The 17,483-nt window shown below is 54.4% G+C and overlaps 1 protein-coding gene across 2 annotated transcripts; it reads left to right on the forward strand.

Moving 5' to 3' along the window:
- Positions 1-389: 389 nt before the first annotated feature.
- On the forward strand, positions 390-17,483 carry ACADS (acyl-CoA dehydrogenase short chain). 2 transcript variants are annotated; one of them, XM_083373271.1, is made up of 13 exons: positions 390-784; positions 4,174-4,287; positions 4,788-4,896; positions 5,395-5,567; positions 10,340-10,497; positions 11,657-11,806; positions 11,951-12,062; positions 14,226-14,377; positions 14,754-14,924; positions 15,002-15,139; positions 16,021-16,116; positions 16,569-16,625; positions 16,820-17,483. In XM_083373271.1, the coding sequence occupies exons 1-13, from the start codon at positions 580-582 to the stop codon at positions 16,970-16,972; spliced, it is 1,788 nt and encodes a 595-aa protein (XP_083229397.1). In that variant the 5' UTR covers positions 390-579; the 3' UTR covers positions 16,973-17,483. The 2 variants fall into 2 exon arrangements, with proteins under 2 accessions (XP_083229397.1, XP_083229396.1); XM_083373270.1 differs by lacking the exons at positions 390-784; positions 4,174-4,287; positions 4,788-4,896; positions 5,395-5,567 and adding an exon at positions 10,148-10,220 and having other exon boundaries at positions 10,367-10,497.

Below are 17,483 nucleotides of genomic sequence, written 5' to 3' on the forward strand. Positions count from 1 at the left end.
TGAGGAATTCTGGGAGTTAAAGTCCACAAGTCAAAAGGGCCAAATTTGAAGACCCCTGGTTTTTTTTTTAAAAAAAAAACTTTCTCTTCTGGCAAGGCGTGTTTTAACTCCCGCAGCTCTGCCTTCTGCGAAATTCCTTTATCGGACCCACTTAGGACAGCCCCAGCCTCGTCAACGTTTAACCTGTGCGGACTTCAACTCCCAGAAGGCCCCAGCCACCATGCGGCTCGGGAACCCAGGGAGTCGGAGGCCGCTCAGGAGGTCCCCGGAGGCAGCCGGGCTCCAAAGAAAACGGCTCCAAGCGGCCCGCCGGAGGCTGCCCCTCCCTCAAGCGGGAGCCGCGCGGCGGGAGAGACGCGGCGGGGGCGGGGCGGCCGCACTCCGCGCGAGGGAGGGGGCGTGGCCGGAAAGAGCGAAGGCGCGTGTCCACGTGCCCCGCCCTCCCGTTTCTAGGGGCGACGCCCTCTCGTTGTCGGGCCGCGCGCCCCGCCCCTCGGCTGCCATGGCGACCGGCGGGCCCGAGGGAGAGGAGGCGGCGGCCATCTTGGCGGCGGCGGCGGCGGCGGGCCCAGGCCGGCGATGAGCGGCTCCAAGCCCAGGTTGGCCGCGGCCGGGCCCGGCGGGGCGCTGAGCCGCCTGCGCGGGCAGAGGAGCTCCGGGACGGCCTCTCTCGCCGCGGCGCCACCGCCGGCCCGGGCCGCCCTGCCGCGGACGGAGGCGGAGCTGCTGGCGCTGGAGGCGGTGCGGCCCGAGCACGTCCTGGGACTCGGCCGCGTCACGGAGCGTGAGTAGCCGCCCCCGCCCGTAGCGTCCCGGGGCCCTGGGGACGGCGGAGGGTCGGAGCTAGAGTCCGTCGGGGCGCCCTCCGGGCCTGGTCCTCCCCCGGGAAACGGGGGGAGGGGCTCTCCTGCACGAGCGCCCCCCTTCTCTGGGGCAAGATGGAGGCCGCACGCGGGCCCCGCGCTCTCCCCGGCCTTGGGCCTCGGCTCTTTTATGACTCATGGACTTCAACTCCCAGAATTCCTGAGCCAGCTTGGCTGGCTCAGGAATTCTGGGAGTTGAAGTCCATGAGTCATAAAAGAGCCGAGGTTGCCTACCCCTGTCCTAAGGCTTGTGGACTTCGGATGCCGGCTGGCTGGGGAATTCTGGGAGTTGAAGTCCACAAGCCTTGAAGGGGGCCCAGGCTGGAGACGTCTGCCCCACAAACCTGTCAATGCCAGGGAACTGGTCACGGGGCAACTAGAGAGTAGTGGCATCCGTTGCAGCTTTGGCTAGTGTCTCTTTTTCCTCGTTGTTTAGTGTTACACCAAAGGCATTGCATTTTTCTTTTTTAATTTTGCTGCTCATTCCGATTCCTGGATCTATTTTGGCAATCATAATGAGCCAAAAATAGTTGAGCTCTAAAAGGGGGGGGGCTAAAACTTCCTTCAGTCAATATACTGTTGCATTTGTTCCCTTTATTAGATTCAAGGTACGTGACTTGCCGCTAATCAGGGGGCCGTATGTAGTTCTGTTAGCCAACACAATGGCGTCAAAGTCTGCCTAGCCAATAGCCGTCATCTTCAAACATTTGGATATCTTGTGCACATCCAAAACAAAGATTTTCAAATTCCATGAGAGAGAGGCAGTTTATGGTATGGCGTAGGTGTTGCACTACATGGCACGCAATGCCACTGGCATCTCCATCTTGCTTTCAGTCTGCTTCATCAGAAGGATCTTGAGGTATACCACGTAGTGTAACCTGTGCCCTGAAACCAAGACGGTTGAATGAGCATAACCCAACCATTCATCTCATCCGTGCATTGGAAGTGGCATCTGTATCAGCTTTTCAACTTAGCAGGAGGGACTGCTTGATTCTGTACACAACCTTTGTGTAGTGTTTGCAGAAACTGAAAAGGTGTCTCAACAAGGCCATGGAAGACAATGTGATGACCAGCTGTCTTCAGGCTTCGGAAGGAGAAGTGTGCACACTGGCCACAGCAATTGTACCTTTTTTTCTGGCACACGTTGAAACCTTACACCTTTAAGAAGTCATTGCCATAGGTCTATGTTTCATCACTGTGGCCTCTTTGGGATTTGTAATATTTTTGATCTCGGCTTTATTCACAAAATTGAACATGAAAGGCATGGGGTTCCTAATGAGCACCGGCCACCATTGCTGCTGCATAATGCTTCATTGCTGGTTGATGTAAAACAAGCAGGTAGACGGCTGCATGAAAACTCCCTGGTGTTGCATGTCAATCTGGATTGCCAACATTTGAGGGGCTACCACAAAGAGGTCAGTCTATTCTCCAGAGCACTTGAAGGCAAGATAAGAAGGAATGGATGGAAACTAATCAAGGAGAGATATTTCCCGACAGCAAGAACAATCAGTGGAACGGCTTGCCTCCAGAAGCTCTGCTCCATCACGGGAGGTTGTTAAGAAGACACTGGACAACCATTTGCCTGAAATGGGAGTCTCCTGCTTAAGCAGAGGGTTGGACTAGAAGACCTCCAAAGTCCCTTCCAACTCTTTTATTCTGTTACTCTGTCTTGCTGGTGTTGATGGCAACGAGGTTCTGACTACCACCACCCCAGCCATGTCTAACATACGGGTATTACTTTCTACGACCTACGGTAACCACCATAATATCATCTTGTAATGTGATGCCACCAAAAAGGAGCCTCGATGAATTGCTAGGGGGGGGGCCTACAGGATTGTGCCCAGAACGGAAATGTTATTAAATGGACAATTCAGCTGTGTAGCAATTTCTCTTGCCTCCTCTGCTGGAACAGCGCTTTCAGTTCAATTCAATCCCATGATATGATTATTTGTATCAGGTGTCACCAGTCCAGCAGCTACAGAGCTGAGCTCAGCCACTCCAACTGTGTTAAGTGCATGAGACACTTTGGAAGCACTTTTGTGACAACTGCCACAACATAGTTTCACTGTTAATCATTCTGGCTCTTTTGAATAGTCTCCAATCTGAGATTTGAGAAACCCTTTTAGCCTTTTAGTTTTTCAGAGGGCCGTGAAGGCCTGGCTCTTCCCCCAGCATTAGGCTAGGATTAGGCTTGAGTTGTGGGATTGTTTGGTCAGTGGGGGTGGGGGTGGGGAGAAAACTCCTGTTTTTACATTTGGTTTTATGGATTGGCTAAAATCATTGCATAAGATAGGTGGCCATACAAACCCTGTAAACAAATCAATAAAAATAAAATTGGAAAAGAAAGATATTCATTGGATCCTTCCTAAACAGTAGCTATTGTTTAGGAAGGATCCGATGAATATGTCAGTTGACAAGATCTGCTGACCAGGCTTTTGTGGTATCGTGAAGGCAGAGCCTGCATGTTCAAGATCACAATTTGAACCAGAACATCAATTGCTAAGTGAGCTGTCCCTGATTTTATGACCTTTCTTTGCCATGGTCATTAAGTGAATCACATGGTTATGACCATGGGGACACTTCAACAGTCACAAGTGCAAGGACCAGTCATAGCTCACTTTTTTCCAGATCTATTGCAAGTTCGAATGGTCGTTAAACCATGGATCATAAATCTGAATAGTAGATAGCAGATTTCCCTGGTACGTAAGGCTGCTGATCTTTACAAAGGCACAAGGCATAAACATGTTTGTCCTGACTTTTATGTAATGAGTTTGGCTTACATGTCCTCTGTTTATTATTTCCCTCTTTTTTCTTCCACCACAAGACTGCTAAAAAAAGTCAGATAAAGTAGATTATGGTGTACAATTCTTTGTACTTAAAATTGGGTCTTTTTTGTCCTGACATGAGCTAATTTGCACTTACTTCGATTTAGGTAGACTGCTTGTGTTAATTACCTCTTGACCAGTTGCAACTGGTTGTAATTTCTCCCGTCTTAGCTAAATTGTTTGGTGCCATTAACAAGCTTGATAATTATATTGCTCAGTTCTAAATCCAAAGTTTTTGATGGGGCGTGGAATCCCTGCTGCGGTGTCTCGCATTCTTCCACGGATTCTTCTCCTTTAACCGGGTGCCTGTCTTGGCCACGGAGTTGCCAGGCGTCTTGGGGAGACACTTCCTACTATTGTCTGCTGCGGCTGGGAACGTGCCTCCTTGCCCTGCGTGCAAAGGCCCTTTTGGCGGACGGGGCTGGGCTGCCTCCGCACGGCGAGCTGAATCTTCAGGATTGCATTTCTGTTTTCCTCTCTTCCAGATTACCTTTGCCGACCCGAAGACAACATCTACAATATCGACTTCACCAAGTTTAAAATCCGGGACCTGGAGACTGGGACGGTGCTGTTTGAAATCGCCAAACCTTCAATGTTAGGTAAGCTTTTGGAGAAAAGTGACGGGGTCTGTTCTGCAGCTCAAGACCCGACGACCAGTTAGAAACTCCAGGAAGGATGTTTTGCTTCCAACTGCAGTTAGAAGGTGGTCTCGGAATCCCCAAATCTGTGCTTCCTCTTCCTCTGCCACCCCTCTTGGGACGATCTGTTTCCTTGAGTGGGTTTCTCTGGGAGACCTTTCTGTTTCAATAGGGGCTCCGTCCGTTATTCCAGGTGCCACAAAGGCATCCATCCGAACACTTCACCCCCATAAACCAAGTTTGGTTTGTTAGCTCGGTCCAGCAAGGCTGCCTCAGAAATTCTGTCTCGGTTGCTTGTTCTGCAGTTCCTGCTCCCGACCTTGGTTCTGGCCGTATTGCAGAGGCAGAAGCCGAGGCCTGGAAGTGCAGGCTGTGCGGGGCTTGCTGGAGTGGCCCCACTTCCAGAAGGGCAGGCCCCACACAGCTGACCTGCTGAATTCTTTAACTCTTAATTCCTGCAGAGCAAGAGGACTACGAATGTGACCTTGGGGAGATGGACAGCAGCGCCGGGCGCTTTGTTCGCTATCAGTTCACTCCGGCCTTCCTGCGCCTACGGACCGTTGGGGCAACGTGAGTCTGGGCAGAAGCTCGGGGGACGGGAGAGACTCCGCTGCCGCTGTGGTTGCTCAGCACCAGCCACAGGAGTGGTCAGGCTTGGTGAAAAGCAGGTTCAGCACTTGAAAAAAGAAAGAAATTTCCAAAATCCAAGTCTGTAATTTTGCAGTTTGTACAAATCAAAAGAAAAAAAAATCTGTTGCTTGACGCAGGTCTGTGTTTATTCTTTTTTTAAAAAAAAATCATTCCACTAATTTGAATTCTTAGTTGACCTGCACCTGAATGTCTGGTCACGGGGTGTCCCCTTCCTGGGCCAGCACTTCTTCACAACCAGGGGAGAAACACCGGTCACGATGCCTGCGTGTCCCTGTCAGCTGGGCCCTTCGAGGGGGCTTGCGCTGCCTCCACAGCTTCGGGGCCATCTCTAGGGCAGGACTCTGGAGTTGCCCTTCCTGTCCTGGACACGGTAGAGGGGGCCGGCCGGATTTATCCTGCCCTTTTCCCTCCCTGCAGGGTGGAGTTCACCGTGGGAGACAAGCCCGTCTCCAACTTCCGCATGATCGAGCGGCATTACTTCAGAGACCGTCTGCTGAAGAACTTTGACTTTGATTTCGGCTTCTGCATCCCCTGCAGCCGGAACACCTGTGAGCACATCTACGAGTTCCCCCAACTTTCAGAGGACCTCAGTAAGTACCGGGTGGGCAGTCCGTGGGTGGGAGGCTTTGAACCCCACGGCCCAAGCAGGGATGGCTGTGAGCAGCGGATTCCTCAGCAGCAGTTAGAAAATTCTGCCCTTTGGATGGTTCTCCCACAGCAGTCTGCTTCGGTGCCAACATTGACCCCGCTGTCAGTGTTTTGAGGGAGAGAAGATAAACGGTCGTACTTTAATTTCTCTGAAACCCACAGATCCTCTCGCTGTTTCCTCCCCCCCCCCCCCCCCGAGTTTTTCAGGCTGCTTTGTGGAGCGGTTGCTGTGTGCACTGCAGGGGCAGCGTCAGTGGCCGCCTCTGCAGGCTGTTTCTGGGCTGTGGCTGACCACCCTCCACCTCTTTTGCCCACGCAGTACACTTGATGGTGGAGAACCCCTACGAGACTCGCTCAGACAGCTTCTACTTTGTGGACAACAAGCTGATCATGCACAACAAGGCCGACTACGCCTACAACGGCGGGCAGTAGCCATTCCATTACCGCCTACGGACGTTGCCCAGGCCAGAGGCAGCCCTAGTCCTGCGCCTCCTTCCCACGAGGCTCAAGAAGCAGCATGCAAAGCGTGAGGGGTCTTTTCTGGGACAGTAAAGGAATTCTCTGGGCCGCTGATTCCTTGCTCCATCGCGATTGGCTTCCATTGGCATCCTGGTCTGGTGACGAGCCCAGCAGCGGCCCTTCCAATGGACCGAGCTTGGCTAGAATCCCCTTCCTAACAGATCCCGCAGCCCAGAGAGCTGTGCAGAGGCTGGTCGCTTCTGCTGCTGCCTCCCGGTCTGCTTTGCACCTGAGCTGATGTTCCTGTTCATCGAGGCTGCTTCTCTACCTGTGAGGTCGGAGGTGCCTGCAGAAGGCTGCTGGGGGAGGGCAGAACCTGGCAGTGTTTTATTCTGGGCCTGTCAGAGCAACAGCAATCCCTAAAGGTCTGCTCTGTGTGGTGAAAATTAGTGGTGCCCTCCAGGCGGAGGAGCAGAAGGCGAGTCCCTGGCTCCCCTGAGCAGCTCTCTGTGGGGGCCACCCGACTCCTCCTCTTCCCCTCCCCACCTCTCGACACTGCCTGGCTTCTGGCTAAAAGGCTGCAGGGGAGAACTGACTCAGCTACCTCTGGCCGGCAAGCAGCTATAGATGCTGATTTGGCAGAGGGGCTGGAGCCTCTCGAGGGATCTGGGTCCCCCCCCCCGTGGCAGTCGGTCTCCAAGGGGGGGCTCCAGGGGGCAGTGGAATAGTCCCAAAAGAGCAGTGTGTAAACCTCTTGGCTGGGAGGAGGTTTAGCTACCCCCCCCCAACAAAAGAGCTTCAGGGGCAGGATTCAGTTCCGTTTTTTTTAAGGGTAGATGCTCGTGGTCGTCTGGGGAAGGGCTGGTGGGGCGTGTGGGGGGTTGGCGCTTCCCGGGCTGTCTCTGGCAAAGTGCCTTTCTCCAAGGGCTTCCTTTTCCCGACCCCTCGCGGTTAAATCCAGGTGCCTTTGGAACTACCCTCTGCTGCACAGAGTCCCCAGGCAGCTCCTCTGACCTGGAAGCCTCGGAAGGGCTGAGCCCAAAGCAGGGGCCCTTTGCAATAACCGCCGATCCCCCCTGCCATCCTCCCAGCAACTTTTCCTCTGTGCCTTCCTTGCCACTGACTGCCCAGCAATAAGCGGGGAACGGCGTGCGCGTGCATGGGAAAAAATGGGGTGCTTCGCTGGGCAAGAGGGAATTGCCAGCCGCCAAAGTCACCCTCTGGTGCCCTGGGCTCCTACAGGAGCTGCCTCTGCGCCTCCCGGCAGTTCTCTCCTTGAGCTGTTCTGCTCTGCCAGGGCCACGTTTCTGCCACTCTCTTTGGGCTTGCAGGGGTCAGTTTGGGTGGGTGGGTGGGTGGGTGTTTCTGCCACGCTGACCAAGGAGGCGTGCAAAGAGAGGGGCTGCCATTCCAAAGCAGGATGTGATCAGACATCCGGGCCGGAGCCCTGCAGGTGGACCTGGGACCCGGGCAGGTGGGCGGCTTCTAAACCTGCCCCCTGGCTGGAAAAACGGGCATGAAATTGAGGTGGTGCCGTTTCCTCCTTTTCAGCTCAGGAGAAAAGCAAAAGAGGGCTGCCCTTTAGACTCGCCCCGCCCTTGAAAGCGAAGAGCAGCTCTGGGGAGACCTGCCTGCCTGCCCCCCCCCCCCCAGCATCAGCAGCGGCCTCGGCCACCTTCGTGGCCACTGGTAGCCGTCCCTCCTGGAACACGCCCCACCTTGAGTACTGCCGAGGGGCAGCAGCTTGGCCATTGCGGCTGTGTGTGGATCAGTTTCCAGTTAGGTGGGCTGATCCTCAGGTTCAGGGCCTGGGAATCGTGTTCCCACAGCACGGATGTTCTGGAACTCTGCATGCAATGATCTTACGAGATGGGTGTTTAGAGCAACAGCGCAATGAATTTTCCAAGGGAGGAAGAGGATTGAGCACTGTGGCCAAAAGCCACCCACACATGCACACACACACACACACACACCTATCGTGGCTTTGAATTGGCCATGGGAACTTCAGGAGAGTTTGTCCACGAAGGGGGCTCTCCCTCCCCACAGAATCTTGGCGTGGCAAATGTGAAATGCACAGGAAACAGCTCCTAGTTTTTCTAATTTTCTGCCGAGGTATTTTTCCATAGAGAACGGCAGAGGTTCCAAAAGTTCTCCCCCTTCCCTGCCCCCCATGTGATTTCCTTAACTATCGGCTCCATCATGCTATCATTTTTATATCCCCTTGATCTGCAGTAATCTAGCCGACTTGTTTGTATAAAGTGTTATTTTGTCTCAAGCAATAGTAATTAAAAAAAACTACATTCCACTCTGGTGTTGTGTCATAAAGTGGGTGTGAATTTAGTAAATTCAGGCTGCGAGCCTGGAAAGGGGGTGTTTTGAAATGCAGCCTAAGAAAGGATGCATCCGAAGAGCAGCGGAGGATGCTGGCATCCCACATCGCTTGGGAGAGGAGCCTTTCTCAGTAGCGGTTAATAATGCTCCTATAAATGGAAACAAAGTTCTAACTAGTAGCCAGCACAGGTCTGTTAAAAACAGATCATGCCAAACCAATCCTATTTCATTCTTTGACCAAGAGACTAAATTAGTAGACCAGTGAGATGCTGTGGACGTAGTATTTAGCAAGGCATTCGACAAAGTAGACCACAACTTAATTCTTGGTAAGTTAGGAAAATGTGCGATAGGCTGCATTACCACCTGATGGATTTGTAACTGGCTGACAAACCGTACTCGACCTCAATGGAACCACATCCACCTGGAGAGAAATAAGCAGTGGGGTACCACAAGGCTCCGTCTTAGGCCCAGCACTCTTCAACATCTTCGTAAAGACTTAGATGAGCGAATAGAAGGGGAAATCATCAAATTTGCAGATGACACCAAACTGGCAGGAAGAGCCAACACCCCAGAAAACAAGCTCAGGATTCGAAAAGATCTTGACAAACTCAACTTTAACACGGAGAGAAGCAAAGCTTTTCATTTAGGCAGGAAAAATCAAAGGTACAAGTACAGATTGGGTGAAACCCGGCTCAAAAAGAGTAACTGCGAGAGGGACCTGGGAGTCCTAGTGGACGATCACTTGACCATGAGCCAGCCGTGTGCAGCGGCAGCCAAAAACGCTAACACAATCCTAGGCTGCATTAATAGAGGCATCGAATCAAAATCATGTGAAGTATTAGTACTGCTTTATAAACCCTGAGTAAGACCACACTGGGAACGCTGCATCTAGGTTTGGTCACAATATAAAACATGTTGAGATTCTGGAAAGAGTGCAGAAGAGCAACTATGATTAAGGGTCTGGAGACAAAATTATATGAGGGAACAGTTGCAGGAATTGGTGTTGGCTTAGTCTAGACGGGAGAAAAGAAATAGGGGAGACAGGATAGCAGTGTTCCAGTATCTGGGGGGCTGCCACAAAGAAGAGGAGGGGGTCACATTATCCTCCAAAGGACAGGACAAGAAACAACGGTTGGAAACTAACCAAGAAGAGAAGCAACCTGGCATTAAGGAGAAGCTTCCTGGCAGTGAGGACAATCAACCAGTGGAACAGCTTTGCCTTCAGATGTTGTGGGCGCTCCATCACTGGAGGTTTTTTAAGAAGAGGCTGCACAGTCACCTGTCTGAGATGGTGTAGGTCAGGGGTCGGCAACCTCGGCTCTTTTATGACTCGTGGACTTCAACTCCCAGAATTCCTGAGCCAGCATAGCTGGCTCAGGAATTCTGGGAGTTGAAGTCCACGAGTCATAAAAGAGCCGAGGTTGCCGACCCCTGGTGTAGGTTCTCCTGCTTGAAGAGGGGGCTGGACTAGAAGACCTCCCGGGTCCCTTCCAGGCCGTCCCTGTAGCGAGAGAAGACCCCGGCCATCCAGGCCGAGGGGACGGTTCCCCCTCCCCGGGTGAACAGAAGCAAATCCTCCCCGCTTCGCTTTCCGGCTACTGGGGGGGCCCGTCGCGAGACCCCTCCCCGCCCCCCCCGGTAAGCGGAGGAGGAGGAGCCCCCCCTCGCGCGGGCGCCCGTGGCCCCGCCCCTCCTGGCCCCTCCCGCCCTCCCTCCCTCCCTCCCGTGGGCGGCGACGGAGGCGGCGATGGCGGCGGCGCTGGTGGCCTCGGCGGGGCGGCGGGGCGTCCTTGCTGCCCGCGGAGGTCGGCGGGGCTTCGGGGAGGGAGGGGCCCTCCTCCGCTCCCGGGCGCCCCCCGCTCAGGGCCGGCCTACCTCGCAGGGGCGGCGGGCGGGCGGGCGAGCGGGTCGGGCGGGCTCTGAGCGCCTCTCCTCCGCCTTCCCTGTCCAGCGCGGCGGCTGCACGCGGGGCTGCCGGAGACGCACCGGATGCTGCGGGAGACCTGCCGGGACTTCGCCGCCAAGGAGCTGGCGCCGCTGGCCGCCCGCCTCGACCGCGAGCACCGCTTCCCCGCCCCGCAGGTCAGGCCGGGACCCTCCGCTGGGGGGGCGGGGGGGGCGGATTCCTCCCGGCAGGGCCGGCCGGAGCCGCCTCGGACTTTTCCCCCGGCAGTCCTCGACTTACGACCGTTCGTTTAGCGACCAGTCCAACGGCGCCGGAAAGAAGGGAGTTCTGGCCGTTTGTCCCCCAAGTCCAGACGCTTCGTTCAGATTTAGGAGGGCCGCGGCCTCCCCCGGGGTGGGGGTCACGCCACCTTCTGACCAGCAAAGTCAACGGGGGGGGGGGAGGCGGGGGGGGGAGCCAGCTTCACTGGACAGCCCTGTGACTAACTTAACAACTGTGGCAAGGAAGGTCGTGAAAGGGGGCCCAAACTCTCAGCCACTGTCTCCCATAGCAATGGAAATGTGGGGTTGTAAGTTGAGAACTCCCTGTTATTGCAGATCTATTTGCTCCCTGTGGACAAACCCCCTTCCATTTCGCCGCACAGGTGGGGCGTCTTGGCCCCTCCAGTACAGGAGCCCCACCTGGGCTGGCTGCTCCCCTTTCCCCCCTCCCCCCTGCATTTCTAATCAATTAGAGCAGTGGTCTTCAAACTTGGCCCTTTTATGACTCGTGGACTTCAACTCCCAGAATTCCTCAGCCAGCTTTGCTGGCTGAGGAATTCTGGGAGTTGAAGTCCACGAGTCATAAAAGGGCCAAGTTTGAAGACCCCTGAATTAGAGATGCAGGCATTTTATTTCTAAAGTGAAAAATACAACTACACAGAAGCACTCAACTCTCCAGCCACCATTGGCTGTTTTCTGTCTCTGAAGCTGGTGCAGGTGTGTCCCCTCAACACCTTTGCACTGATTTTTGTTTGCATGATGTGGCCTTGTTGAACTTAAGATTCTTTGAGCTATGCAAGGAAGGGCATAAATCAGAAATGGGCAACTATGGCAATTTTACGACCTTTGGACTTTAACTCCCAGCATGGCTGGCTCAGGAATTCTGGGAGTTGTAGTCTACGGGTCATAAAGTTGCCATAGTTGCCCACCCCTGGCATAAGTGTTCTAGCTTGAGGGTAGATCCTGGATTGGTGCCACCAGCAACTGCCACTAATGTGATCAACAAAGCTTTGCTGGGTTTTCGCCACGGGACTAATGACCATCACTTTTGTAACCTCATTTCTCTCATTTCTAGATTGAGAAAATGGGGGCCCTGGGGCTTCTAGCAATGGCCGTGCCCGAAAAATACGCAGGGGCCGGCTTGGATTGCCTGGCCTACACTGTCGCCCTGGAGGAGATCAGCCGCGGCTGCGCGTCCACTGGTGTCATCATGAGCGTCAACAACGTAGGTACCACTGATGGTCCTTTCTCCGACACCCCACCCCACGCCCTGTGGCACAGCCCTGCCTGGAGCGGCCACGGTGGCTCCCCGGGGCCAGAGGTGGAGGTCCCAAAATGAGATTTACAGGGACCCTTTTTTTTTCTTGAGTCGCTCTACCTAGGACCGGTTTTGAAGTTTGGGTCTGAAGAGCAGAAACAGCAGTGGATTCCTCCTTTCACCACTGGGGAGAAAGTGGGGTGTTTTGCCCTAAGCGAACCAGGTAACGTGGGCGCAGTCCTTCCCTTTTAGAGTCCACAAGCCACCCTTGACTTAGGACCACGACTGAGCCTAGAATTTCCATTGCTAAACAAGACAGTTGTTGAGCGAGTTTGGCCCCGCTTTACAACCTTTCTTGCCACCGTTCTTAAGCGAATCTGCCCTCCCCATTGACGCTGCTTGTCAGAAGGGTGACCCCCCAGGACACGGAGACCATCGAAACCACATGCCGGTTGACCAAGCATCCAGATGGTGATCAAATGACCAAGGGATGCTGCAACGGTAACATGGGTGAAAAGACAGTCCAAAGCTGTTGTCACTGAATGGTCACTAAACGAAGGGAAGGAAGCTGTACATAGGGCTGTAGGGTCTTACGCAATGGAGAGGAATGGAGAGTGCAAAGCGCTGCCTGCGGCTGGGTCTCCCCCACCCCAAATTCTTGCCCGAGTCTTTGAGGGGCCTCCCGGGCGGCCTGCCATCAAAGGCTGGAGGGGAGGGAGGGTGGAGGGAAGGGCAATGAAGCTGTGTGTGTGTGTGTGTGTGTGTGTGTGTGTGACCTGATCTGTTTGTACCAGCGGCCTTCAACCCTGAGAAGTACCATATTTTTTGGACCATAAGACGCACACAGTTTTTAGAGCAGGAAAACAAGAAAAAAATATATTCTGAACCAAATAGTACCAGTATACTAAAACAGGGCTTTTCAACCTTTTCATCCATTGTACCACTTTTAGGACAAGGCAATGTACTACCAGTCGCCCAGCAAGGTGTCAAAAAGGAAAAAAATTGATAAAGTACAGGTAGTCCTCGACTTACAATTATTCACTTAGTGACTGTTCAAAGTTACGACGGCACTGAAAAAAGTGACTTATGACCATTTTTCACACTAATGACCGTTGCAGCATCCCCAGGGTCATGTGATTTACATTCGGATGCTTGGCAACCGATTCATATTTATGATGGTCACATTGTTCCAGGGTCATGTGATCGCCTTTTGCAACCTTCTGACAAGCAAAGTTAGTGGGGAAACCAGATTCACTTAACCATGTTACTAATTTAATTTCTCTCTCCCCCTCTTTCGTTCCCTCTCTCCCCCTCCCTCTTTCTCCCTATTTTCCTCTTTCCCTCTATTTCTCCTTCTCTCTCTTCCTCTATTTCCCTTTCTCCTTGTCTCTCTCCCTCTCCCTTTCTTTCTCTCCCTCTTTCCCTCTCCCTCTCCATTTCTCTCCCTTTCTTTCTCCTTCTCTCTCTCTCCCTTTCTCTCCCTCCCTTTCTTTCTCCTTCTCTTTCTCTCTCTTTCTCTCCGTCCCTTTCTTTCTCCTTCTCTCTCTTTCTCCCCCCCTCTCTCTCTATTTTTCCCTCCCTCTCCCATTGTCCCTTCCTTCTTTCTTTCCTTCCTTCCTTCCCTCCCTCTTTGTCCTTCCCTCTCCGTGTTAGAGCAGTACCCGTGGAGGCGGCCCGGCTTTCTTTTAGAAAGCAGGCTGAACCAGAGCGAGGGAGATTGCCAGGAATGCGAATCGGCCGATCTCGCACTGCTGCAATCTCCCTCACTCCGGTTCAGCCTGCTTTCTCTTGTAGCAAGGGAAGCTGAAACCGAGCGAGATTGCAGGAGCGCGAGATCGGCATTTCTCAGCACGTCCCAATTCGTGCTCCTGGCAATCTCCCTCGCTTTTCACTTGCGGAGGTTGGGGCTGTTCATACGGATCACCTTCAGACCATAAGACGCACCCTCGTTTTCCCCCCCCCACACTTTTTTTGGGGAAAAAGTGTGTCTTATGGTCCGAAAAATACGGTATATGGATTACCCACAAACATCTCAGAGTTCTCAAAACATTTTGGTGAGTTCTGGTTGTTTGGAAACGGACTGGTCAGGGGGGGAGGGGAACCTTTTTTGTATCTCTTGAGCACGGGAACAGTCAGAGCTAGCCTGACTTCACTGCAGCCAACACCTTTAGCAAGAGAACCCCTTGCTTGAACCAAGTGGAGTTGAGGTTTTTTTTCCGAAGGGTGCAGATTGGGGCAGGTCTGACACAGGGCGCTGTCCACCGGGTGCAGCCAGCCAGGCAGCGCTTGCTGGAAGAAAGCAAAAGGCAAAATTCTCCTCCGGCCACCTGATGCACGTGGCCCGGCAGCACCTCTTGGCTGCATCCAGGGTCTTTCTCTCACCAAGGAAACGGCAGCGACGCCGGAGCGGCATCCACAGTGGCTCAGCCGGTGGGGGACGAGTGGGTGTTGAATGGCACCAAGGCCTGGATCACCAACGCCTGGGAGGCCTCGGCCGCCGTGGTCTTCGCCACCACCGACAAAGCCCTGAAGCACAAGGTAGGCTCTGAGCTCGGCCGTGCCGGACAAGCGGGTGGTCTCTGCATGGGGAGAAAGGGTCCTGGGAACCATCTCCAGGGGGGCCTGGAGCCGGGGCTGAGTGGCCGAGAAGGTGGAGAGGAGACCACAGTGGCAATCAGGCATCCAAAGGAAGGAGGGAAGGTGGACATCCTGATCCTTGGGATGACCCCCCCCCCCGGGATGGCTGCTGCTGGACAAAGGACGTGGGGGCCCTGGCTCCAGAAGCGGAGCGGGCGGCCTTCTTTGAGGGCTGCTCCACCCGCTTGGCTGTTCCCCAAGTCCTGCTGGGCAGAGAAATTCGGCAGGGCTCTGGGGCTTCTGGAGAGCCGCAGGGAAAGGCTGCTGTTCCTTGCAGGGCATCAGCGCCTTCCTGGTGCCCATGCCGTGCCCGGGCCTCTCGCTGGGCAAGAAGGAGGACAAGCTGGGCATCAGGGCTTCCTCCACCGCCAACCTCATTTTTGAAGACTGCCGCATCCCCAAGGAGAACCTGCTGGGCGTGCAGGGGATGGGCTTCAAGATCGCCATGGTGAGTGGGGCAGGGAAGGGGCCACCTTGCCCGGACCCCCACGAGGCCCTTCCCCCATCACCTCGTCTTCTCCGCAGCAAACCTTGGACTCTGGCCGGGTTGGAATCGCTTCCCAGGCCTTGGGGATTGCCCAGGCCGCTCTGGATTGCGCCGTGGATTACGCCGAGAAGAGGCTGGCATTTGGCCACCCCATCACCAAGCTGCAGGCCATTCAGGTAGGGGGCCAGCCCTCTGCTTCAAGGGCCTCTTTCGGAGTCCCAGGAGATGCTCACCCAGTCAGGGAGGGGATTAAGGGCATCTCTGGGGCCCACATGACAAAAGACAGGCCTCCCCCTGCCCCATTTGGTGCTCCAGCCCAGGTCCCACAGGAACAGAGAAGAGCAGAGTAGGGAGGGACCTTGGAGGTCTTCTAGTCCAACTCCCTGCTCAAGTAGGGTAAGTCCTCGATCTATGACAATTGACCCCAAAACTTCTGTTGCTAAGCGAGACAGCTGTTAAATGAGTTTTGTCCCCACAGTTGTTAAATAAATCACTGCACTTATCAGTTACGCAGCAGTTAAGAGAACCCAGCGTCCTCATTGCTTGCCAAAAGGTCGCAAAAGGGGATCACATGGCCCCAGGACACTGCAGTCTTCCTAAATACAGGCCAGTTGCCAAGGGGATAAGTGTGAAAACTGGTCACAGGTGACTGTTTTCAGTGCTGTTGTAACTTTAAATGGTCACTAAACCAAAGCTTGTAAGTTGAGGACTACCAGTATGGGGGTGGGGAGCAACTATGGCAATCTTATGACCTGTGGACCTTAGCTCCCAGAATTCCTGAACGAGGAATTCCGGGAGTTGAAGTCCACAGGTGATAAAATTGCCATGGTTGCCCACCTCTGCCCTGTGCCATTCACATGCGACCCCCCCCACACCCTTCATGGAGAATAGCCTTGCTCCCTCCAGGGGCCCTGCCAAGGCTCCTTGGCTTTCCTTTGTGGCATCCACAGTCTGCAGCCCTCAACCACTGTCTTCCCTTCGGCTGAGCGAGGGTCGTCTGACTCCTTCTGTGGCTCACGGGTGCTGACGATCCACCCTGGGGGTGTTCTGGGTTTAGTTCAAGCTGGCTGACATGGCGGTGGCGCTGGAGGGGGCTCGCCTGCTCACCTGGAGAGCAGCCACGTTGAGTGACCATGGAAAGCCCTACACAAAGGTAATCTCCCTCTTTTACCAACTGGGGCATCTTCTGAGCAGCCTAGAAAACGGCCCACAGGCGCTTGCAGCCTTTTGAATGGGCCTAATTAGCATCTTTAACAGGAGTGCCGTAATGTGGCAGGCCCTGCAGGAGAGCCAGCCTGGGCTCTGGCAGTGCCATACGCAGCAGGCCCTCCTTGGCCAGTGATATCTTTTGAGCCCGACGTTGAAAATTCAGAAAAACGCCTACCTCGCCTCTGCTGGCATGTCTCTCTCGCACACACACAGACAGTTCCCCATTTCCCCCTCCCTGAAAACAGAGGAAGTGGCACGGTTTTTGGAAGCCTCGGAGGCCCTCTCGCATGACTTCCAGAGGGTCTGGCATGTTACTGGCGACACGCATGTCATATGTGTAACCTGGGCCTCCTAGAGAGGGCCGCACCAGGCAGCTTCTCTGCTTTCCCTCCCTAGGAGGCGGCCATGGCCAAGCTGTCTGCATCCGAGGCGGCGACTTTCATCTCCCACCAGGTAAGTTTCACCTCAGAAGCCGATTCTTCAGGAAAGGCTGAATGGCCGACCAGCGGCAACCGCAGGTGAGTTGCGTTTCTTGTAAGGACAGACGATCCTTGCAAAGCTCGAGGACTAGATGGCCAGGAGACTGGCCCAGTTTGCGGAGAGCTGCCTCCGTTCCACCCGTGCCAGAACCGATGCTTTTCCTTCAGGCGATCCAGATCCTGGGCGGGATGGGCTACGTGACGGAGATGCCGGCCGAGCGCCACTACCGAGATGCCCGGATCACGGAGATCTACGAGGGAACCAGCGAAATCCAGAGGCTGGTGATTGCCGGGCAGCTGCTGAAGGCCTATCGAGGCTGAAGGGAAGGATTGCTACGGGGCCCCCCTTAGGTCAGGGGCTGGCTTAAGAGGCAGGCATCCCCCCCTTGGCTCACCACAGAAGAGACAGGCCGGGCAGCCAAAACTCCTTGGATGACCACATCGCCGATGGAGGTAGAGAAGAGGCACCTTGAATAATTGGGAACCTTGGAAATGGGTGCACAAGTGCCTCATGTCCCCCCACCCTTGCCACAGTTCTCTAGTCTCTAGCTACGATCTACTCTATCATGGACCACGCGGATTCCAGTGGAACCAGGTCTGTCCAGGTGCAGTTACTCTTTGTCTTCAGTGAGACGAGACATTAACCGGGGATTGGGAAGCAACCCAAATCAATGAACCCTGGAAAGCTGCTGGTATTGGTGGCAGAGAGCAAACCATAGCCATAAGACTCCTAAGTGCCTTGTTTGTGCCCCAAAGCCAAGTTTCCTCCACCCCAGAGGCAGATGCCCCCATTGATGCAATCAGAATCAGCTATTAAATTTGAGCACTGGCA

Source organism: Vipera ursinii (assembly GCF_947247035.1).
Source record: "Vipera ursinii genome assembly, chromosome: 14".
Lineage (NCBI taxonomy): Eukaryota > Metazoa > Chordata > Lepidosauria > Squamata > Viperidae > Vipera > Vipera ursinii.